General features: G+C 44.7%; 1 protein-coding gene and 1 long non-coding RNA gene across 3 annotated transcripts in view; one reads left to right on the forward strand and one right to left on the reverse strand.

The window, feature by feature from the left end:
- Nucleotides 1-23016, reverse strand: part of MEIS2 (Meis homeobox 2) — a 262036-nt gene extending 239020 nt beyond the window's left edge. Inside the window, exons 1-6 of the mRNA XM_085856336.1 lie at nucleotides 22326-23016; nucleotides 21644-21870; nucleotides 19169-19310; nucleotides 18116-18166; nucleotides 17878-17928; nucleotides 15076-15222 (exon numbers count right to left, since the gene is read on the reverse strand). Of these exons, the coding sequence (XP_085712462.1) occupies nucleotides 15076-15222; nucleotides 17878-17928; nucleotides 18116-18166; nucleotides 19169-19310; nucleotides 21644-21870; nucleotides 22326-22337 (630 nt within the window). The 5' untranslated portion in view covers nucleotides 22338-23016. The remainder of the gene's footprint in view (nucleotides 1-15075; nucleotides 15223-17877; nucleotides 17929-18115; nucleotides 18167-19168; nucleotides 19311-21643; nucleotides 21871-22325) is intronic.
- LOC147012327 (uncharacterized) overlaps nucleotides 22903-25000 on the forward strand; it is a 15364-nt gene continuing 13266 nt past the window's right edge. For both annotated transcript variants that reach the window (XR_015051557.1, XR_015051558.1), the window contains exon 1: nucleotides 22903-23040. This is a non-coding gene — a long non-coding RNA (uncharacterized LOC147012327). The remainder of the gene's footprint in view (nucleotides 23041-25000) is intronic.

A 25000-nucleotide genomic window follows, 5' to 3' on the forward strand; every position in this document is an offset into this window, starting at 1 on the left:
GTAATATTTGCAATTGTTTACTGCTGCATCAAATATTTTGACTCTTTCTCTCCCAAACAACCTTTGCATAAATTGGTTTTTAACAGCTCTAATGGAAACACCTGTTATGTGATCACACCTCCTACCTAGCAAAAGTCATCATGTAAAGGCAGTGAGCACTTTACACTTGTTTTGCTGCATTTCTAGTCGAGAAAAATCCATAGGGCTACAATATGGCTATTTTAGTTAATGGAGACAAGACATTTGGAGGTGATAATTTGAAACGTTATTGTCGCTAGCTTGAGATGGTCCTTTACAAATGGCGAGGAAATCACCTGCTGTAACATTTTTATGGGCCATAAGGAAAAAAAAGCAAAGTCAATTGTCAAATGATCAGACAGCGACTGTTATGTAGGTGAATCAATTTCTGCACCATGGGAGATAGGGGAATAAAGGGTAATTAATGGGGCCGAGCTATGCCTGCATGCCTATCATGGCTTGGTGTTAGCATGCGTGGAAAGCCACTCCATTAAGCTCAGCAGACTAATGCACTCTGAGGCTAATAGCAGGAAGACGACGGAACTACCAACGCGGTTGAGCATTGCCAAGCCAAAGGAATAGAAGGAAATGTATTGCAATGGGCACACCTGATGCAAAAATTCCCCTCAAATCCCCTGAAGTACCTCTCTTACCCTGGTCTCGGCCACAGAGCTAATCCAAACAATGCTGAAGGGCCCTTCAGCAGACCCTTTGCTGGGATTTGAAAAGGGAATGGTGAAACAATGTTTATGAGCACTCTTCATGCTCATAAATGAGACTAGTGTTTTACCAATTTACACTGCATCCTTCTGATGATGCTTAATCGTGGTTTTAGCAACATTCTATCTGTTCATGGATGACTAAAAACTAATGGGGAACATGTGATGTAGCTATCCTGAATTACCTGAATTATTTTTCTGCAGCACTCATTATTTTATGATCGCCTCACTTCCTTGCCCATACCTGAGTTATATCCGCACGTGGCGTGCGTGTGAGGTCTGCTATTGGTCTTGCATTGAAATGTTGCTCATGTTTATCAAATGAAAACGTCTCTTTATCTTAAAAACTAAATCTTGGAATGGTTGTCATTTGCAAGTATCTCACTGCATTTCAAAGTAAAATAATGAATGGTGAGTGATCAGGTGTAAGGAAGAGGGGATGTGAACGGAGTTGCAGGAAGGAACTTCTTTGCTTGACGTTAGTACAATGCATATTGATTCTTATGTATATACAAGTATGTTGATTCTTATGTATCGATATTATGTGCTGACACAATGTCTCGGGTCGCCCACCTACATTTGATTTTTCATTTATTTTCATTTATTTTTCTTCATTTATTCACATTTTCGTTTACCAATGCTTTCCGACGGTTCTGTGATTTTTTTTTCCTGGAGTATCAGCTTCGATGTCCGTAGGCACACAAAATTACCGTGCTTCCCCATTGTCTTGGGCCACTCACCTGCATTTTTTTCATATATTTATATTTTCATTTATGGATGTTGTCCAACGATTCTGTGGTTTTTCCCGGTGTACCAGATTTGATGTCCATCGGAACACAAAATTTCAGCTTTCAACATCACGCGGAAGTTACCGATCTTGAATATCAGTCAGTGAGTCAGTCAGTGGTTCGAAAGAGCTTTACATATTAGATATACAAGCAGATTTAACCGATGTTGCGTGGGAAGAGAAATGTGAATAAGTAACACTTTGTAGCCAATCACAAAGATAGGTTAATTGATTGGCTGATTGGAGCTGTGTTTCATTTTCAGTGTGCATCAGATGCTGAATATGTCGGAAGAATAAAACACCTGGATACAAACCGCTTTGCATTTTGAATGCGGAAGGGCTTTCAATTTTGCATTTTTATTTTGAACTCCATTCGCAATTCAGCTTCTAAAAAGGCTGTGATGAAAATCCCATAAACAATGTATACCCTCCTCACTCCTTACACCGCCTAATTTTATTTTTCCCCAAAGCGGATGCAGACAGGCTTTGCGTGGACGGGACGGGTGGGCGCTGTCAAGCTTTATATAAACCTAAAGCAGCATCACCTCAACTCACCATTGTAAACCATTCACCACCCCCCCCCCCACCACAACTCTTCTGCCACTTTCTCAGTCCACGAAGCTCTACTGGCCACCGCTCCCACCCCCCCCCCCCCCCGTCAGGCAGGAAAAACTATATACCGCCTTAGTATGTAACAGTGGGGATTAATTGACTGATGCAATGGCACTTGAACAGTAACACGGAATATTGACTGAGAGCTTGCCATTGTGGGGCTGGGGGGATGGGAGAAGGGAAGGAGGACAAATTTACCCGTGAAAAGAGTGCTTTAACCTCAACACTGCCCAGGTAAAAAAGGAAATTGTAATACCCTCTGCCACCAGCACTAGGTGGCACTACACGGTACACATTTACTTAGAGATTTTACACCCACACCCCCCACCTGCCACATCCCCCACATTAGGCCATGGCCACAGAGCCAATGTTTGCCCCCCCACACAAAGTTGTATTTGTAGCTGGAGTTTTGAATTTGTAACTTAAAAGATGTGGCCATGCATAGAACACATACAAACAGAGGGGGAGAGAGAGAGAGTGAGTGAGAGAGAGAGTGAGAGTGAGAGTGAGAGTGAGAGTGAGAGTGAGAGTGAGAGTGAGAGTGAGAGTGAGAGTGAGAGTGAGAGTGAGAGTGAGAGTGAGAGTTTTGCCTTTTATAAGTACTGTATAAAACATTGTGTGTGTGTGTGTGTGTGTATATATATATATATATATATATATATATATATATATATATATATATATATATATATATATATATATATATATATATATATATATATATATATATATATATATATATATATATATATATAATATATAATTTTATTTTTTAAAGAAGAAAGCACTTCCAACCAAAAGTAAAAGCTATGTTGGACTCCGCAAATTTGAGCAAAAACGCAAGAGCAGACCCGGTCTCAGGAAATGTTTCACCAGCTTCACAGCCGGCTTCCTCAGGCACCGGTAGAGGTCCATATTTGTAGAGTTGGATCTGTAAAGGGACTCTCCATGGGTGATGGTGGATGCCTGCCTGCTTGGTTACGGGCACGTGGGGGAAAAGTTTCATCCCATATCTTGATGAACCAGGTGTGGTTTACAAAGGTTGCATGTTTCTCTTTGTGAGTGTCCAATGGGGATCAGCGGAGTGCTCGTCACACTCCTGTTTCGATTTTCCCGCTGGTCACATCATGTGCCTTCTTGTCAAATGGTTTGCATTAGCAACAATTGTCTGGGTGGCAGACGGATGGTTGTTCTGTGCGGATTATGCGGTTTTACCATGTGAGACATAATCCGCGGTGATGCTCACCATAACTGTCAGGAGGTGCATCTGATGTATAAACGACGAATGTGGTCATCAATGGTTAGATATTTATTGGTATACCATCCTAATGAGGGCAAATAAGCCCAAAATCTGGATTGGCGGTTCCATTTAATGTTTAACTGTTGATGACCATATTATCTTTGTCTCTTTGACGGAGTCACTGGGCTGAAGCCTCTGTGTTGGAGGTGACGCTTTGGTGTGGACATATATATATATATATATATATATATATATATATATATATATATATATATATATATATATATTGTGTGTGAGACATAAACTTCCAAATAGATCACTTGGCATATTAAATCACGAAAATGTTACAGTGTGGTCCAGCAAGGCAAAATGTGGTAATAGTATGTCCTAAAAATATTTTTCAAGTGTGCAGTGTGCCCCAGAAAAAAATGATCACTTTGGTTAAATTTCAACTTTTTTAGCATTTTTAGCACAAAAACTACAGTCTGTCTCGCAAGGGCTAATATGTTTACAGTATATCTCAAAAATAATTTTTAAGTGAACAATGTATCCCAGAAAACATCACTTTGTGTAAATATCCCCACTTTAAAGTGCCCACTGATGGTGGGCCAAGATGGGCACTCCAGGTGCTGACACTAAAATATCTATCTTAACCAGAGTGGTGTCAAAGCCACCCAATGCTTGCCTGTTTATACTTTTATCGTTTTTCGTTTTTAAAAGACTAGTCTAATCATCTTTTTTATAAAGCATTGCAGTGAAGTCTGATCCAAATAATTTTAAAGCAATATATGTATTTGTATATTGTAATCAGTAAAAAATAGTGTGGGAGATAAAAAACATTAGAAAGGAAATAACTTGCACCAAAAACTTTAACATTTTCACGCTCACGCTCACGCCGGGGGTATCGCTATAGCTCTCTGTTCTTCGAACAGGCAAGCTAATAAATGTCAGTGTGTCAACCAGTCAGTGTGTGTTTCTCCTCTATAACGCCAAAACCATGAAACCTAGCTGCCTGAAACTTTGCATGCATAGTAAAGGAACTCCAAGGTCGTGGAAGAATGAAAATTCGGCGTTTGTGATTATTTAAATGCCCCTTTTGAAGATAATTAATGGCCTTATTTAATCATCTTTTTTCAATGCTCATTCTTGGTCACATTGTTGTCCCTCGATGGGGTCTTAATTCGTCTCTCTTTTGACCTGCTCAACAATGTCTTCACTTGGAACAGAAATTGTTCTGCAGTGTGTTGGGCAGTGACTGGTTTGCTGAAAAAGTGCAATTTATATTACACCATATCTCCTCTTTTTGTACTATCTTCTTTCATCATAAGACCTGTCACTTCAGCATAAATAAATACAGAAAAAAAAATAAAACTTTCGTTTTTTTAAACTTTCTTCAGCCGTTTTGTTGGAATGCTTGGTTAAGCTACTTGACGAGTGCTCTTCAAGCTTCAGTGGCGATACTGGAGTTATAAAAGCAAAATAAATGAGATTATTACAATGATTAAAACATGTTTTCAGTTGTTACAAAGCAATGAGTCGCCACATCATGGCGGGATAGCCAAGAGGTATCGTAAGCTAACTCCAGCTGTCTAGCCTGTGTTTGAAACCCGGCCCAGCTATAAACGGTCATCCTGGTGTTCCACAGGCAGGGTGATTCATCAATGTGTGTGCAGTCACTCGTATAGATGTTAAACTGGGTGTCACATCTGCCAGAACCTCCTCCCCCTCTCTCTCCCCCCTCCACTCTCTCTCTCCCACCTCTCCCTCTCTCTCCCACACCTCTCCCTCTCTCTCCCACCCCGATCCCTCTCTCTCCCACCCTGATCCCTCTCCCTTCGGCCCCTCTCCCTCTCTCTCCCACCCCTCTCCCTCTCTCTCCCACCCCTCTCCCTCTCTCTCCAACCCCTCTCCCTCTCTCTCCAACCCCTATGCCTCTCTCTCCCACCCCTCTCCCTCTCTCTCCCACCCCTCTCCCTCTCTCTCCAACCCCTCTCCCTCTCTCTCCAACCCCTATGCCTCTCTCTCCAACCCCTCTCCCTCTCTCTCCCACCCCTCTCCCTCTCTCTCCCACCCCTCTTCCTCTCTCTCTCCCACCCCTTTCCCTCTCTCTCTCCCACTCCTTTCCCTCTCTCTCTCCCACCCCTCTCCCTCTCTCTCCCACCCCTCTCCCTCTCTTTCCCACCCCTCTCCCTCTCTCTCCAATCCCTGTGCCTCTCTCTCCCACCCCTGTCCCTCTCTCTCCCACCCATCTCACTCTCTCTTCCCCCTCTCTACCTCTCTTCCACTCCTCGACTATCCCCTCCCTCAATCTCCCTCTCTCTCCCACACCTAATCCTTCTCCTGCTCTCTCACTCCTCCCCCTCTATTGAGGGGACTGTTAAGGACTGACGGTTTAGTTTTGAATTTAAAACTGCTTCCCCTTGGGGTAGCATGTATGAATCGGTTTTGGAGTCAGCCGACCGGAGGGGTGCAATGGTCACTGCATGTGCGAGCATGCATGCAGGCAGGCCTTTGCCAGTTGGATGGCATGGATTTTAAATACTCCTGCCTGGTTTTATATCAAACCTGGAAGTTAAAAATAAAATGTTGCTGTTTGGGCACGTTTTATCACCCTGCCTTCCCTTCCCTGCTCCTCACACCACCTTTCCTTCCCCTCACTCTGCCTTCCATTCCCTTTCCCTTGTGCTGCTTCCCCTTCCCTCCCCTCACACTGCCTTCCCCTCCGCTCGTGCTGCCTTCCCTTCCCCTCACATCGCATTCTCTTCGCATCCCTTCCCTTCTCCTCATGCTGCCTTCCCTCCAGCTCCCCTCAAGCTTGCCTCCTCCAAAACATCCTCCCCTCCTCCACCCACCCATGGTCATCTCCCAGCAGACTTTGCATGCTATATGAATGTGCTGTTTTAATGTACCCCATTTCTTTCAATCCTGTACTACCTCCACAAGTCCCATGACCAAATGCAAGTTGACAACCCCTTCCCTCATGCTTATCTCCTCCCAACATTCCCCTCATCTCCCCCCCCCTAAAGAGAGCATAGCAATGTTTGGTGAGGCATTATTCTCCCCTATGCTAGCTCCCCTCCCTCCCTCCTTCCTCGCTCTCCCTTCCCTCCCCTTTCCCTCCTCTCTCCCCCCTCTCTTTCATCCCCTGCCCCTCCCTTCCCTCCTCTCCCCCCCCAACCCCTTAATATTCCCATCAGCAAAGTGACGGGTTGTACTTGGTAGTCTATAATAATAAATGTGTGTGTGCGTGCGTGCGTGTGTGTGTTCTCCATAACTCTAAAACCATGAAATGGCCCCAAACTTGGCAAGCATATGAAGGGAACTCTAAGGTAGTGCATGAATGAAAATTGTGTTTTGGTTAATTGAAACACTCCTTTTGAAGATATTTAACGGCCTTATTTAATTATCCTTTATAAAGGCATCATCCTTGGTCAACTGTTGAGTCAGCCCTCTGTTTGCTTGCTGGGGTCTTAATTCGCCATTTTGTTTGGCCTGCTCAACAATGCCTTGACTTGGAACAGGCCGCAACGGTTTCTTTATAATAAAGCGCTCAATTATTTTTTTTCACTTTCCTCTACAATTCAGTGCCTCATCTTCATACCTTCAAATCGCTGCATACATCACAATGCATATAAACACCCAGAGATACTGGTGTTCATGACTTTATTTCATTTCCGCAAATGTGATAAGCTCGAGAATCTCTTAACCTGAGCTGAATTTCAATCATTAAACTGCGGAATTGACCTTAGCAGCAGTTCTGAGTGCTGAAAAAAGTGTTCATTTGTCCAATTCGGACATTGATTGACATTCCGGGCGTCTCTGGGTGTTTGTGCTTTATTTAATTTCCACACATGCGATAATCTTTCAAATCTCTTAACCTGAGCTGAATTTCAAAATTTGAACTGCAGAATTGACCTCAGCAGCAGTTCTGACTGCTAAAAAAAGAAAAAAAGTTTGTTTATCCAATTCAGACATTGTTCGACACTCCGGACGCATAGTGTTTTATATGACCGATCGGCGATTACTAATCGCTTGTTAAACCTGCCATTCCTTATCAACCGTTTCATTGGAGTGCTTGCTTGAAGGCTTAAGCCACTTGGCGAGTGCTCCACAAGCTGCTTATATGTTTGTTTGTAAGCCATGGCACTACACGGCAAAAGTACCTACAATGTCCCTCTGCACAACACTATCAAAAACACATCGAATGACATCCAAAATTCAGGCCCCACCTGCCTGTGTTGCGCCCGCAATGCCGTGCGGTGCCAAGCCCACCCACCGTTCCTTATCAAAATATGGATGCATGGAAGTGATGGATGGATGGATGGAGGGAAGGGATAGATGGATGGAAGGGATGGATCGAAGGATTAAACTAATGTTTGTAAGCCATGGCGAGACAGTAGACGGCAGTATAAATGACTTCTTTTTAAAATCACAGCTGTTGTCGTTTTTCAAAATAAAATTACAAATTGACATTCAAGACAATGTTAGGTGACAATAATGTAAATTAAGTACATGTATAAATGTGTGTTTTGTTGTCTTCGTTAAATCTGACAAAAGTTGAAAAAGTAACCTTCACCTCGGAGCAGTCATGCTGAGCACTGCCAGATGACACTCGGAGATGCACACCCTGGTGGAGTACTTTTGAGGTTATTAGGGGAGAGTTGTTTCCAAAACCCAAGCTCATTGCAGAGGCTGCAGGGAATGCAATGGCAGATGAAGGAACGGCAGGTGGGAACTCATTTATTCATTCATCATTCATTTCTTACACCTCCTCCACCTCTGTGAAATTGGAGTATCGTGTGTTCATGAACAACCTTGGAACTTGCTTTCCTCCATCTACCCCTTCCCCCCATCCATCCCTTCCCCCCCATCCATCCCTTCCCCCCACATCCATCCCTTTCCCCCATCTCTTTGTTTGTCCTTGTTCCCCCACCCATTCTTCCTCTCACTCCTCTCTCTCTCTCATCCCTCTTCCAACTTTCATGAAGTGATAAACAATGGGTGGTTGTGATAAGTTCCCACAGGTGGTTGTGTTGTGGTCTGAAGATGGTTCTGTTGTGCTACGGTGTCTGTGTTGTGTTTTGAGCCCGGAGTGTTGGGGAGTGTGCGGGTTGGGCGGATGGGCACTTTTTTGGTGGTCAGAGCTGCTACTGGGTTTGACTCCGCAGTTTTCATTTTGAGATTCGGCTCGGGTTGAAAGATTCTGGGGCTTATCACATTTTGTTGTAAAATGTGTGCTGAAATTAAATAAAGGCACAAAACACTGGCATCTCCAGGTGTTTATAAGCATGGGAGATAGGGTGCGATTGACTCTAGGGTACCCTGGCCTGAGCCAGGTTTCAGGATTTGGACTGTGGTGTTGGGATTGGGGTGGGTCTGGCTGCTAGAGTGGTGTTCATTTGTCCAGTTCACACAGTCTTTGGCACTCTGGATGTCTCCAGGCAGTGTGTGACCCCTCGGAGAGATCCAGTTCCAGAGTGGGTAAACAGGGGTAGCAGTCGCAGTTCGAGTCACATACCTCAAAGGAAGCCCATGTTGTAATCTCTTTAAAAATGGCATGTGTTGTTTGAAAGTGATGGGTGGTTTTGCTATCCTTTTTCAATGTGCTGTTTTAACATACCCCATTTCGTTCAATTCTGTACTAATGCCAGCAGATAGGACCGTCCCCCCACTTTCCTTCAATTCCCACTACCAAATGTAAATCCAGAACACCCCCTTCCCCTCCGCACTTCACCATCCTTGCTCCCCATTCCTTTTCACTCCCACCCCATAATCACACTCCCTACCTCCCGTAGTGTACAGCAGACATTTGTGGTGAAGTGTTTCTCTCCCCTGTCCCCTTCATTGCTCCCCTCCCCCCACTTCCTCTCTCTCCCTTCATCGCTCCCCTTTTTCCTCCCCTCCCTCCTCTCTCTCTCCCAACCTTACCTCCTCTGTCTGCCACCCCTCTCCCTCTCTCTCACCCTCCCTCAATCTCCCCCCTCTCCCAACCCTCCCACTTCCCCTGCTCCCTCACTCCTCACCCTCTGTTGAGGGGACTGTTAAGGACTGATGGTTTAGTTTTGAATTTAGTGGTGACGGGTTGTATTTGCTAGTACAGTGCTGATAGAAAGTCTACAGACCCTTTCAAAATGTTCTCCTTTTGTTGCCTTATAGCCTTGAATTAAATTGCATTAAATGAGACTTTTTCCACCTTTATTTACAAATTGTAACCGACAACTTCCAAGTGAAAAACAAATTCTACAAGTTTAAGAAAATTAATTCAAAATACAAAACTAGAATATCTTGGTTGAATAAGTGTCCACCCGCTGAGTTAATACTTGGTGGAAGCACCTTTGATTGCAATTACAGCTGAGAGTCTTTTGGGAAAGGTCTCCACAAACTTTGCACACCTTGAATGGGCAATATTTGCCCATTCTTCTGTACAAAACTATTCCAGCTCAGTCATGTTGGTGGGAAGCGTTGATGGATCGCAATTTTCAAGTAATGCCACAGATTTTCGATTGGATTTCGGTTGGGGCTCTGACTGGGCCACTCAAGGACATTTATCTTTATGTTCATTAGCCATTCCGGTGTAGCTTTGGCTGTGTGCTTTGGGTCATTGTCATGCTGAAAGGTGAAATTCCGTCCAAATTTCAGCTTTCTTGTAGAGGGCAGCAGGTTTTCCTCTTGGGTTTTTCTGCATTTTACTCCATCCATTTTCCCTTCTATCCTGACAAGTGCCCCAGTCCCTGCTAATGAGAAACATCCCCAATACACGATGCTGCCACCGCCATGCTTCAGTCGGGATGGTGTTCTTTTGGGTGATGTGCTGTGTTGGGTTTGCACCACATGTAACATTTTGCATTTAGGACAAAAAGTTCCATCTTAGTTTCATCAGACCACAAAACCTTTTGTCATGTGGCTTGACAATCTCCGGTGTGTTTTCTCTGGAGTGTCAATCTCTGGAGTGTTTTGTTTTGCATACCTCAAACGGGACTCAAGGTGGGCTTACTTGATTAATGACTTCCTCCTTACCACCCCACCATACAGGCGAGACTTATGGAGTGTCTAGGATATTGTTGTCACATGCACACAGTGACGAGTCTTTGCCATAAAGGCCTGTAGCTCTTTCAAAGTTGCCATTGGCCTCTTGGTGGCCTCTCTGATCAGTGTCCTCCTTGCTTGGTCATACAATTTGGAAGGACAGCCTGATCTAGACAGGGTCTTGGTGGTACCACATGCCTTCCAATTCCTAGTGATTGTCTTGACTGTGCTCCAAGGGATATTCAAGGCATTTGAAATATTTTCATACCCATCCCCTGATCTGTGCCTTTCCACAACTTTATCCCAGAGGTCTTTTTAAAGCTCCCTGGATCTCATGGTTGAGTCTTTGCTGTGAAATGCACTACCCAGCGGAGGAAAACTACAGGAACAGCTGATTTTATTCTGAAATAATCAGAAACACTACATTTTAACACAGGTGGAGGTGAATAAATTTGGTGTTTGATTTTCAAAGTGATTGGTTACACCTGAGCTAATTTGCAATTGCTATTATCAGGGGGAGATGGACACTTAATCCAACAAAGATATTGTAGTTTTGTATTTTTTATTTATTTTCTGAAATTTGTCGAATATATTTTTAACTTGGAAGTTATGGGTTCCGATGTGTAAAATGGGTATTTCCTCTCTTCTCTGAAACTACACACACAATTTTGATGAAGCTTGACCACAACTTTCATCACCTGTGATGTACCAAAGTTTATCAACTGCATCACAATCTTCACTCAATAAAGGGGTCTACGGGGGGGGGGGAGGGTTGATCCCCCAAAATAAATATTTGCTCTCTTCTCCAAAACTACAAACATGATTTGAAACTTAAAAGCCCGCCGAAGAGCATTGCTCAAAAGCTTGGATTAATGAATCCTCTGCTTAATCAGTCTACATGTTTGTGTTGAAACTTTCTTTGTAATATGCTTACCAGACGCTAAACTCAAAGTAAGGCTGTAACATTGCCTGTCTCATGTGTATCGGTGAGGATCCGTCACGTACACATTTCTTCACCTGCGATAACTTTAATTTTCACATAAATAAACGTACATGCGGTACCCATTTGTCCTCATTCTGGTGATAAACTTTCTCAAATATATATATATCTGATGGAACAATGCAAGAGAGCACAGAGGGGGCAAAAAATACAGCTAACTATCCTGTTATTTTATGAGTGGTATCAATTGGGCTACCTATTAATTTCAAATGTAAATTTGGCTGATTATTTTTTATTTTTATCCTTTTTCCCCCCACGACCTTCTCACACCACAATATACAGCCATTTCCTTGCTCCGTCGCCTTCCCATACGCCTATCTTTTTCTTTCTTTCCAAACTTTCCTTTCTCTCCCCACTCTTCACATATCTTCCTTCACTCAACCTGTTTCCGAAATCCCCACCTTTCCCCACGCCCAACCAAATAATTAGCATGCAATACAATGCAAACGATAACTTCAAAAATAATTCTGCACCACAAACTTTAATTTTCACTTTTGTTTTCAATTCATGTATTACAAGGTGTCAAAAACCTTAACCCTCAAAAGAGGTTGTTTTTGGTCCAGAAGCAATTTGTCAGTGTAAAACCTCCTGACTGATATTAATGATGAACAATTGGTTTTTTTTTAATTATCAGGCCAAACATAGTATCCACCTCGGTGTTGGTTTTTCAATTTGGTTGCCATGTCATGTTATGCTGTTTCCATGTCCACATCATGTCAAGAAAAGCTTCCCAAAGCTCAGCAGATGGTGCAGTGTCCCACCCTTCTCAAACAGTCCCATGCCACTATACAAAAGGCAATTTGTATGCTTTTGGTTTGTTAAAAGGCACCACCATGACGGGACTTGCACGTGGAAACGTATAGCACTATCTGACGAGTCCTTATCTGTTTTAATTTCTTCTTCATCGTTACATTCCATTGTTCACAATTTCATGTCGTCTTGGCTGGATCGCATTCGGGGTGTATCACCACCTAGTTTTAGCTGAGCTCATTTCTGCTGTGTCAGTGTAGCATTTCAAGTTTAAAATTTTGAGGTTTGGTAAACGCTTAAAGTTTTACATTCATATCATGCGGGTTGCGGGCTGGCAGGATAGTCAGGGGGCATGCACACTCGCCTCAGCTGTCTGGCCTGGATTTGAATCCCGACTCGGCTGTATGAACTGTCATCCTGGTGTTTCACAGGAAGGGTGATTCGTCAATGTGCATGGTCCCTCGGATGGACGTTCAGCTGGTGTCCCGTCTACCGGTGTTATTTGGTGGACATTAAAGATCCCACGGTGTCCTTCGCAAAGAGTAGGCGGAGATCTATCATTGGCAACATGAACAAAAATTCCAAATTCCTGCCCTAACTACTGCTAGGAGAGGGATACCAAAAACCCACCATTACCCTTGCCAAGAAACTGCTTCGGCAGCATCGACACTCTGTTACTGAGTATGAACATCGGATCAGATCATACGAATGCACAGATCTACATTAAAACCTGCAGTGTGATATGTTTGACAATTTAATAATTTAGTGACAGAAATTGTTAAATTATTTCAGTGTTGAAAAACAAATGTACTCACAAGATTAAATAAAGGGATCACCCAAATATTGCATATGCAGTGTGATCCTGGGGCTGTTGGAGAGGAAGTGGCAGAAAAGGAATAGGAGGTTTGGAGAAGTTTGCTGTAAGTACAGGGGTTCAACGGCAAAGACACACCTCAGCAATGATGCAGCCAGCAGACACTCTCTGCGAACGTCTGAATTGGATTCAAATTGCTGAAATAATGGGAACTAGAGCAAAATCGATGGCGCGTCATCGCCAATCCTCACGCTTCCCACTTAGAGCAAAGTTGAAAGATGGCAAAATGTTCCACCAGGAATGTCAAATTTTTGAGTTAAAATTTATTTTTCCCCTTTTGACCCCTGTGACCCGAAGTCCACAACACCTGGGGCATGAATCGGGGTTCAAACCCCCCCAAAAAGATTGCGACATATTTCATGCGTCTCTCAATGTTGATTGCATATACAGTACAAAGTTTCATTTAAAATGTACCCGTAATTGCATTTTTCGGTATTTGACCGATTGACCCCGCCCAAAGGGGGTGGGTCCAAAATTACACTCCTCTTGCACCTTCGTGTCATGCAGTGATAATAATGACCAAGTTTGGTGAATTTCTGCACAACCGTTCAGGAGGAGATTGCGTGACGGACGGACAGACAGACAGACGGAGCCGATTATGATTCCCCCAATTAAAAAAAAAATAATGGGGATAATAATTTATGCAGAGGGGTTTTGTCATTGCTCCAATATTAAATATCTCCCTTTGGTTCACAGTTGGGTGGGAAATCGAACCCAAACCGGACATCGCAAAGCTGAGTGCACCATCTCGCCGCTATCCCATGAGACCATACGTGCCTGATAGGTGCTTCATCTTACATTGATATTCAGAGAGCTGAAAAGTTTAGATTTTACTTCTTTAACATCCGGTCGATTCTCTCCCACCCAGCCACGAAACCATATCACGACTTTCAGGGATCAGCCCCATTAATTCCACAGTATGACTGAGGTCCTTTCGTGACAAACAACCTAGCATTATGAGATTAAGGCAACCGACAAAAGCGTGAGAAGAAAGACAACGGAACCCTTGCTCACGACCCTTTTGTCTGATCCACAATCCATACAAGCCATAATCCATACGAGCCATCCACAGAACATTCCCTCGACCAGCACAGGTCAAGCGTGCAAGGTTTCCAGGGAGAGATTGTCGTCAGGCAGCCGATGTATCCCGATGCACCAACACACCCTCAGGGTTTGCTAAAAGGTGTTTTTCTTGTGCTCGGAGCATGTGTCGAGTAAGACACTGTACATCCGAGCCTCGTATCACCGTATCATGTCTTCCCATTGTGTTAGTCTCAATTCAGTTTCCAATACCCCCATGCATCATGTCACAATTGAAATCGTGAAGGATTTCTTTGCATCCCACAAAAGGAACTTCTTGCATATAAATGTCAAATGGTAAATACGTTTAGTTGCTCATCACCTGTCGAAACTTGCTACACGTCAATTTACACGCGTGTTCCAGAGGACGTGCGCATCGCGCTTACAATTTCCGAAACACCCATCATCGTGACTCCCGCTGGTTCTGATCAAAAGTGAAATTTGTTGGTAAGACAACCGTACAAAATCGAAAAGGTCAACTTTCTCAAGTAGGACATTGAGTCTATTGCTGAAGGCAGCAGCACCATACAACTCAATGAACCATCTTCCCTTGGGATTAGCTGCGTGAACTTGATGAAACCTACATGGTTTAAAATGAATATGATCTAATTCCGTACTTGGTTCTCCATCAAATTAAAGTATACCAGTGAAAGCTACATTGGCTGATAGATCAAAGGTTTATGGGTAAAAGCTCATATTACTCCATTAATAAAACAATGCCCATATTAGAATGGAGGAGGGGTGGGGGTTATGGTTGGAGCTCATCTCATAGCCCAGGGGAATACTAATCCTCCAATCGCTAAATGCAATAAAACTATTGGGACTAAAAGGAAAAGAAGAAAACGTTCAGCAATAACATGAGACTTGCAGCATGGAGCTAATACGATCGATCCGAAAAGATACCTTTTCCTAATTAAGGTTCCGATTTGTAAAACGACTACTTTGTTGGGTAAATGCAAAGGCCCTCACTTGGTCAAGGTTGCTTGATGACGGCCGTGAGATCTCGTCATCACCCTTGTTGCTTCCATCCCGATCGTCGATGACCAGGTCGATAGGCATCTTGCCCTTGAGACAACTGATGTAGCGATGGCAGAAGTTGTCACAAAGCTCGTGCACCTGGCCAGGAGCACCAAAGGATTTGTGAGACGTACACCTGCATATCAGCTTCATGTTTAAAAGGATACATTTTGTTTTTAAAGGATTGAGATTTTGATTTTAGATTTTCACCCCTCATCTCTAAGTATGCCTCTGTTTCAGACTCAGCCTAGATGCTGAAAATAGATACGTAGTGACCTTTGGTCGAAGCCCATCATGTAATACAGTACCAGAAAACCTGTTATGTTATACAACACCAGAATTGTCATTTAAAAACAAATTACTACTACTACTACGACGACTACTACTTCTTAAATGGCCCTAATAATTCCAAACATCTTGTGTGGTCAGTCGGGGAACATTGTTAGCCCAAATCTTTTACAAACCGACTGGCCAGGTGTGACATTGGACTGAAGGTGATTTGGGCAGAATTTGTAATTTGTTCAGTTTACCGATGATAACTTGCTGACTCTTCTTAAAAGTGTGAGCCTGGGATAGTTAAACACCGTGGAACTTTCAACTTCTTTGTACGGTTCGCCTGGTTAAGTGATTCTGCCCATGTCTTTCTGGCACCAGCTGCCCGTAAAGCTAGACGGTCGGACTGTGGCAGGAATTTGTAATTTGTTCAGGGTGCCGGCGATAACTCGCTCCTCTTCACGAAAGACACTGTGCGATCTCTTACATCCACCGACGAGCAGTGTTGGCAGACAATCCTTCGGTTTAATGACCCTCCGATGGATGGCACACACATCGATGCCTCGCTCTACATGCCAAACGCCAGAGTGACTGTTTGTAGCTGCGTCGAGATTCAAACCCAAGCGAGACAGCTCAGACGCGAGTGCGTAATTTAAAAACAAACATTGCAGTGAATTTTAGCACCTTATAAACAAAAAGAATATCAGAAAAAAATCACATTTTTAAATCCAAAGAATTATTGCAAAATTGTATGAACCAAACATATTTGTACAACCATCGTGTCTTAATTTTATAGTAGAAGGGTGTGCAACATGATGGTGATGATAATAATAATAATAATAATAATAATGATGATCATTATTCTGCTAAATGTTCTCTCTTCCTCCCAGCCATCTTAACATCCTCAGTCATGCCAATGCGGTGTGGATCACGATTGGGACAGAGCGGATCAAGAGCATAACGGTGCCAATGGAGCCGAATCATCTCGCACGCTTCGCCTCGGTGATGCTTCGGCATTGCCAAAACACGATGATCCATACTGCTTTATTGCACATGGCAGACCGACTAGACTAGGCCTCAAGGCCTCTTTAAGGATGCCATTCCAGTTCTCATGCGGTAATTACTGGCAGAGTGCTTAATGGTTCATCTGTGTATTTCTGTAGGTAAATAACATTGCAAACGAGCATCCATAACCACACAGGTCAAAGTCATTGCGGCTGCAGGTATTGTTATAAATTAACATGTTTTGGCTTTGAAAGGTAAATTGTTTCGCTACAAATACACACAGACAATTTGAGAAATGTAATTATATACTGTACATATATATATATATATATATATATATATATATATATATATATCCCATAAAAAGCTGAATTTTATCTTTTATCTTTGGAACCAGCAGATGTAATATATTGTGCTATTTTTCTGGACTCACACACACACACAGCATACACAGCAAGAGTGAACGGAGTAATCGTGTCTCGGATTCAGTGACATGTAAGAGAGGCCAAGCTGGGTTTTAAACGCAATGCATAGCGCAGAAGTCTCATGCACTACACCTGGGTATTTCATTTGGCACGATACACCAATTTAGTGCGCACGGCTCACATTGTCGATAACGACAACGTAATGAAGGTGTATCAAACCTGTAATTACTCTTCTGTCACGACAGTACGCAACAAAAACTGTGATTAGGTGTAGATTTCAAGAGCAATTTTTGGATACCTCTTTGCTGTAAATCTATACATCAAAGGATAGCAGTTACTCCCAAAGACTGTGGCGTTCCTATTATCTGAGTGGTGATTAAAGAGCATAACACGGATGGTGACCTGGAAAGGATATAAATAAAACAGGCGTCGTCTGGCACAAGGGGACATCGAGATTTGATTCCGTCATGCGCCAATGGAGACTCCTGATTTATTTCAGCGCATGGAGTGTTGTAGCCCAACACACAACTTGTTTTCCTTTCCTTTTTTTTTGTTTTGTTCTCAGGAAATGTACAAAAAAAAGACTCGATAAGGATTAAGGACTTGTGTGGCTCAACCCGCAGGAGCGATAAATGAGTGCCTTATCGGAGCTAGCATTGTTATTACGCAGACGGGAGTTGTGCACGTGCCGTGCGTACACGATACGTACACAATCAGTGCACTCTTGTCGGGGATAAGGGGTAATGTTGCGACTGCAGAGAAAAGAGAATCGGTCTGGCAGCCAGGGCGGTTTCTTACCGATGAAAACGTGAAATGCGCTCGCAGAGAGCCCGACGAATCGCGCTCCGAGAGTCGTCTCGAATCTCGACGCCGTGGGTCGCCCTCACAGAGAAGAGAGACGTCCCGCCGGCCTCGGATGGTTTAAAGCACCCAATTGAAATTCTCACCGAGAGGGCGACTGATCAAGCAAGTCGGCTTTGAAAAATTCAGACAAATAAGCTCGAAGTGGGAACATGTGGAGAACTTGGAGAATGAAAAATGAAGGACTTACTTTTTCCAATTCCAGGAGATGGAAACGAAGTACTTGTATTGCTTGTATCATCTGCAAATTAAGTGTGGAAGTCATTTATCCACTTGACTTTCAAAAAACAACAACAAAAACAAACAAACCCAAAACGTCAGTGATGCATTAAAACCTGTACACAAAAAGGAGCGCTGTTGTCACCATGATATGCGTCAATAAATCCGTTTTCCTGACCAATTATCGTGCCTTTTGACGGTGTTCTTACCAAATTGTCCAGTTCTGGATTCGATGAAAAAAGGGGTTTCTCTGCACGGACCTGAAAAAGTCATCAAATTCACCCAAATCAAACCACAACCACCCCCGCGACTCATATTGCAATATATATATATACATTATATGTATATATATATATATATATATATATATATATATATATATATATATATATATATATATATATATATATATATATATATATAGTCTGAATTAACATCCAGTGAACATTGTCATTGTTGCAGTATACGAAAAGCGCCGGTTCATTATTGTCGCTGCACTTAGCGAGATTGCACCGATGAAAAGCGCAGCTCACTTCGCTCATCGGAAATGCAGCACATTTGTGAGTTTATGATGTAAGGTGCGAGTGCATATTTTATTGTTTAAAAATAATTTACTGATAACAGAAATCTATGTAGCTGTCATAAATTTAGTGGGAATATATATATATATATATATATATATATATATATATATATATATATATATATATATATATATATATATATATATATATATATATATATATATATATATATTCACATTCATGCCTTTGTAGCAATGATACAAAGGATACAGATGAATAGAAACTTATATAGACCAAGGACATGAGAAGTTTGAAGATAACCAAGTCTGTAACGCGCCACCAAGTGCCGATTATCGCTCGTGACTGCAGTACTAATACGTGATATCGATACGTCTCTGGGAATAACGCTCATGGGGCGGTCGCTATGGAAACTCTTTGAGTTGAAACAATCTGGGAATGGTTAAACGAGCTATTAGTACAGTCTAGTGTATAAAGGAAGCATCCGAATCAGGACAAAAACTATCTCGAATATTGGCACCAGATAAGTGTGGTGCATATTTTTGCGTACGTGCAAGATGTTTCGTGTGCGTTCATAAGCAATATTACACACACAGCAAAGTGTTACCAAATGTGACACAAGCATGTAGGCCGCCAATTAAATGCAGAAATTCCCGCAGGTCTGAGCCACAGCACGAGCTGCAGGGTCTCAGCCAAGCCGACACGGCGCGTGTTCGGCACCTGCTTGGCGAACACGGCGATGTCTTCGTTAAAAGACTCCGAAGAACAAACGTCTCCTCCTGCCACGCCCGGCTCGCGCGGAGTGCACGTGGCCAGCTCGCACTTCTCGAATACGAGCGCGAGGAGAGGGAACAGTGGATGCCTAGGGTGGAGTGGAAGGGGAGGGGGGTGTAATTGAAGTGGGGAGGGGGGTCAAGCACATTATTACTTAACACGGGAGGGTACAGCATGTTTTACCATCACTGCAAGTGGATCAGCACGGCAAGGATCCGACCTCCACCTCCATTGCACAAACAGCACATCAAGGCAAGGCAAAAGGGAATTTGGATGAATTGTCACCGTGCGAATGTACATACAGAACAACTATCCGTTTGGATAGAGTGAAAGGAAATCCAATTCATTCCAGTGCGTTCATCATTCAGCAGCCCCGGAGTGGGATTTGCACAGCAGTTAGTGCGCTACGGCATAGCACAGCATGACCTTGCCACAGCTTGTTCAGCTTGTAGAATGTTACAAAAATAGCATGCAAAATAAATTGTGTGTGGATGTATATATATATATATATATATATATATATATATATATATATATATATATATATATATATATATATATATATATATATATATATATGTATATATACATATGTATCAGGTATTCGCCACGGTCTGCAGAGCAACATGCTAGACATCACACGGCACGCAATACAGTGGGCTACGATGTAAAATGATAGTGCAGAATGGCATGGCAAGAATGACAACCCAGATGATCCAACATGTAATTAAGTCATTAAATAATTTACACAAAACCTTTGATTATGAGATTACGAAATCGAGAAGGCTTAGGCAGAAGAGTGGATAAAGTCGCCCAGGCGGCTCTGTACAGGTGCAAGGCGTTACAATGAGTGCAACATCAACAAAAAAGGTTCTTATAAAGGTAAAGAACTCGAGAAAGTGTGTGAGTGATATTATTATCGTCAATCCGGAAGAGTTCCATTTGTGACAAAACGTAGCATTATGACGTCGAATTAAAAGTGTCGCAATTTCCAAGGTGGACATAACCGGTGAGAGCTCTGCGGGAAAGCAATTCCGCTGGAAATCGCAAATCGAGCTGGAAATGGTCCACTTGGCCCTGGTTTCCTCATACGTATAGATCGACGTAGCGGAGCTTGTGCAGAAGAAGCACGGAGAAGCACTTTGCGCTGTGTTATATATGTCGGCGTGACTGCTCAGTGCTGAGTGTGCGAAAGCGACCGTGGTGACAATCTATATAATGATGTCACGAGTGAAGCTGTATTCTTTTCGTTTAGTTACACAGCAAATGGTCCGAACGTATCCCCTGTAAAGCCGTAACTATACGACGTATGAATAACAATACTTCGCTGCAACACGTACGATTGACAATATTTATTGCATCCGCTGGACATAACGAGCAAAGCAGAAAGGGGAGGAAAATGGAGGAGTGTTTGCAGCAATCGGTTCTCACTGCCGGAGGTGGATCAAAAAAATGCGCGAAAGGATTACCTCGAACATCGCGGTTTATTTTTTTTTTGTATCTGTATATCACCATACATCCGCAATGGGGGGGGGATGCATTACTTTACTTTCATATTTGAATTAATTAGTACTTTATTGTCGGTTTCTATCAGGACGTTATAATCCCCAAGTTTATATCACTGTCGGCTGAAAAAACTACAACCGAAATATACACAGTGTAGCGACAAATCGTTGTTTACAAGTATGTCCTTTTCAAACCGTGGCATCAATTCACCGCTTTGGGTGAACTAGTGTGTGGTGTAAGTACGAGAACGCCGCATTGCCATGAATACAATTCCTACATATATCATGAGACCTTTCCCTCCCAACATGTGCTACGCTGTTTGCCCAGGTGCTGATATACCTGTACACCGCAAAGGTATAATTGACAGAAACTATTGGATAACACTACCGTACGCACGAGGGACAAGTGGCGAAATACTCAAAATGGTCCTTGTGTTCGGAGTTTGAACAGTTTCGAAGTTTGCGGAAAGTTCGCTCAAGTTTTCCCGACTTTCACAAAAATGTAAACATGCAATTGACAGCTGCGGCTCCACATGTGGGGTAGTTGTACACCCGTCAAGAGGACATCTGAGGTTTTGTCCACTACGGGGGTGTGGGGAGGGTCCTCAAGATGTGCATGGAGTACCTAATGAGGTGTACCTACAGTACAAGCACCGCAATGGAAGTGTAACAGCAACATCTCGTTGTGGGGAATCAGGTGATGGTCAGAGTCGGGAGATGGGTTCAGGATAGGTATTGTGAAGGTCCTATGCAGGACCACAAGGAGGAACATTGAGGGCCGTAAAGCTCTGCCGTGCCATTTGCACTCAACTGCGAGAGGGCTTTTCACGAAGACCTCCTGACATTGACGTATACAGTTTGCTGTGCCTTAGTATGCTGTGCAATGGAGTAGACTAATTCCACGACGCACACGCACCCGTAGATCGAGTCTTTATCCCTCTTGAGTGCATCATTTCCTGGTGAGCCCATCCCTCCCGGTAAGACACCGCCGTGCGGTCCGTATTGATGACCCGACATGGGCCCATGCGGTCCATGGTTTAGGTGGTGCACCGATGGTATGGGCCGCGGTCCGTGTGGGTCTCCGTACAAAGGACCGGGAACCCCGACGCCGTCAAGAGTCCCGTATGGACTCAACTCGTCGTACTGAGGGTGTCAGAGGTACAGGGGGTAGACACTATATGAGAGGACAGGACAGCAGGAAGGATGGGAAGGAAATGTAACGGTGGTGAAGAAGAGAAACAAAGGAAACGGGGGATTGGGGGGGGGCAGTGGGAGAGGGGTGTTCCAACAATCATCACAGATTACATAATGAAGAATAAAAATGACGAATAAAGCTCAAGGCATGGGAAAAAGTACTTCATGAGACGATTGAAAGAAGAACAACAATGCAATGGGTAAACAATCGCCACCATCAGTGAAAAGGGGTGTACCGTACGCCAGGTAGTCCTATGGTAGAGAGAGAAAGGGGGGAGGGAGGAAGAGTGGGAATGAGGGGGAAGAAGGTGGGGAAGGAGGGAATAAGATTTGAGGGGGGGGGGGTCTGTGTCCAGTAAACGAAGCGGTATACACGGATAGTTGCGGAGAGTTACGGTGCTTACCCGCTGAGCCATGCGACCTGTGTCCAGCACCCAAACCGTGGGAACAGCGGAGATGATGAGGAGGCAGTGGTGGAGGAAATAAATGAGGAAGAAGAGTAAGACCCAGAAACCAGGGACAGTGGGTTGTCGCCGCAGATCGCTGGAGCCGCTCGAGGCCCGGGAATTAGCCTCCGACCAGGTTCCTTCAAGGCGTCCTGGAGCCGACGTGATTCTCCCGAGGAAACCACCTCGAAGGGGTATCCGTATACTCAGGCGAAGGTCGCTCTACCTGCCGTCCCCATGGCGGCTCCACGCTCAGGCTCCGAGGTGATGAGCGCGCGCCGTGAGCGATGGCCGGGCCGAGGCGCGCGACTGCACTGGCTGCGCGCGGCCTGAGAACTACGTAGAATGACACGGGGTGGGCGCGGGGTAGAGGAGGAGGGGTGCTTAGGCCGATGTTGGAGTGGAAAGGGGGGGTTCGGGTGCGGAGAGTGGGTGTAGTGAAAGAAGGGGACGAAGCGTGTCGAGTGCTGAGAACGCGAGGTTGGATGGAGGATGTGGGGGTGATGGGGGGAGTTAATGGGTGAGGAGGTGGAGGGAGGCAGGGACGAGCTAAACCAAAGAGGGGCCTTCTCGCCCCCTCACCGACTCCACCGTGAGCTCAACTCGCGATCTACAGGCGGCTTGGCTGTGGGAAGGCTTTCCGACCGCGATTGGCGACGGCCGCCTCTGGATGGTAGGTTTTACGTGAAGCTCCGGGCCATGAGGCACATCGGGGGGTTGTGTGAGGGGTGACGAGAGGAGGGAATACGGAGAGCCTGGGGGTGGCCAAACCAATGGGAGGGGCCACACGGTGGGAGGGCATGATTGAGCGCAAGTTGCGCGCACGCAGGAGCTCCGTGAATTGTGCGCACAAAATAATACCGTACCGTGCCGTGACATTCACCGTGCCGTGACATGTACCGTGCCATGACATATACCGTGCCATGACATTCACCGTGCCATGCCATGTACCGTGCCGTGACATTCACCGTGCCATGACATTCACCGTGCCATGCCATGTACCGTGCCATGACATATACCGTGCCGTGACATTCACCGTGCCGTGACATGTACCGTGCCGTGACATTCACCGTGCCATGACATTCACCGTTCCATGCCATGTACCGTGCCGTGACATTCACCGTGCCATGCCATATACCGTGCCGTGACATGTACCGTGACATTCACCGTGCCATGCAATTAACCGTGCCGTGACATTCACCGTGCCATGCCATATACTGTGACATGCCATATACCGTGCCATGCCATATACCGTGCCATGCCATGTATCTTGCCGTGACATTCACCGTGCCATGCCATGTACCGTGCCATGGCATTCACAGTGCCATGCCATGTCCTGTGCTGTGACATTCACCGTGCCATGCCATATACCGTGCCATGCCATGTATCTTGCCGTGACATTCACCGTGCCATGCCATATACCGTGCCGTGACATTCACCGTGCCGTGACATTCACCATGCCATGCCATATACCGTGCCATGCCATATACCGTGCCATGCCATGTATCTTGCCATGACATTCACCGTGCCGTGACATTCACCGTGCCGTGACATTCACCGTGCCATGCCATATACCGTGCCATGCCATATACCGTGCCATGCCATGTATCTTGCCGTGACATTCACCGTGCCATGCCATATACCGTGCCATGCCATATACCGTGCCATGCCATATACCGTGCCATGCCATGTATCTTGCCGTGACATTCACCGTGCCATGCCATGTACCGTGCCATGGCATTCACAGTGCCATGCCATGTCCTGTGCTGTGACATTCACCGTGCCATGCCATGTACCGTATCATGACATTCACCGTGCCATGCCATGTACCGTGCCGTGACATTCACCATGCCATGCCATATACCGTGCCGTGACATGTACCGTGACATTCACCGTGCCATGCAATTAACCGTGCCGTGACATTCACCGTGCCATGCCATATACTGTGCCATGCCATATACCGTGCCATGCCATATACCGTGCCATGCCATGTATCTTGCCGTGACATTCACCGTGCCATGCCATGTACCGTATCATGACATTCACCGTGCCATGCCATGTACCGTGCCGTGACATTCACCGTGCCATGCCGTGACATTCACAGTGCCATGCCATGTACCGTGACATATACCATGCCATGCCATGTACCGTGACATTCACTGTGCCATGCCGTGCACCGTGCCGTGGCATTCACCATGCCATGGTATGTACCATGCCATATACTGTGCCATGCCATGTACCATGCCATGTACCGTGCCGTGACATATACCGTGCCATGCCATGTACCGTGACATTCACCGTGCCATGCTATGTACCATGCCATATACCGTGCCGTGTCATGTACCATGCCATGCACCGTGCCGTGACATTCACCGTGCCATGCCTTGTACCATGCCGTGGCATTCACCATACCATGTACCGTGCCGTGACATATACCGTGCCATGCCATGTACCGTGACATTCACCATGCCATGCCATGTACCGTGGCCCTGACATACCGTCAGCACGTATTAATCATGGCATGCACAACTTTATCGTCCTTCGCCAAGTAAATTTTCCAAATGGGGAAAACACCTCTTAATTCCATGTGAACAGGTACAGCAGATGCAACGGTAAAACCTCCAAATGTTAAT

Source organism: Eptatretus burgeri, chromosome 15 (assembly GCF_056783735.1).
Source record: "Eptatretus burgeri isolate ZD-2024b chromosome 15, Ebu_testis_v1, whole genome shotgun sequence".
NCBI classification, from domain to species: domain Eukaryota; kingdom Metazoa; phylum Chordata; class Myxini; order Myxiniformes; family Myxinidae; genus Eptatretus; species Eptatretus burgeri.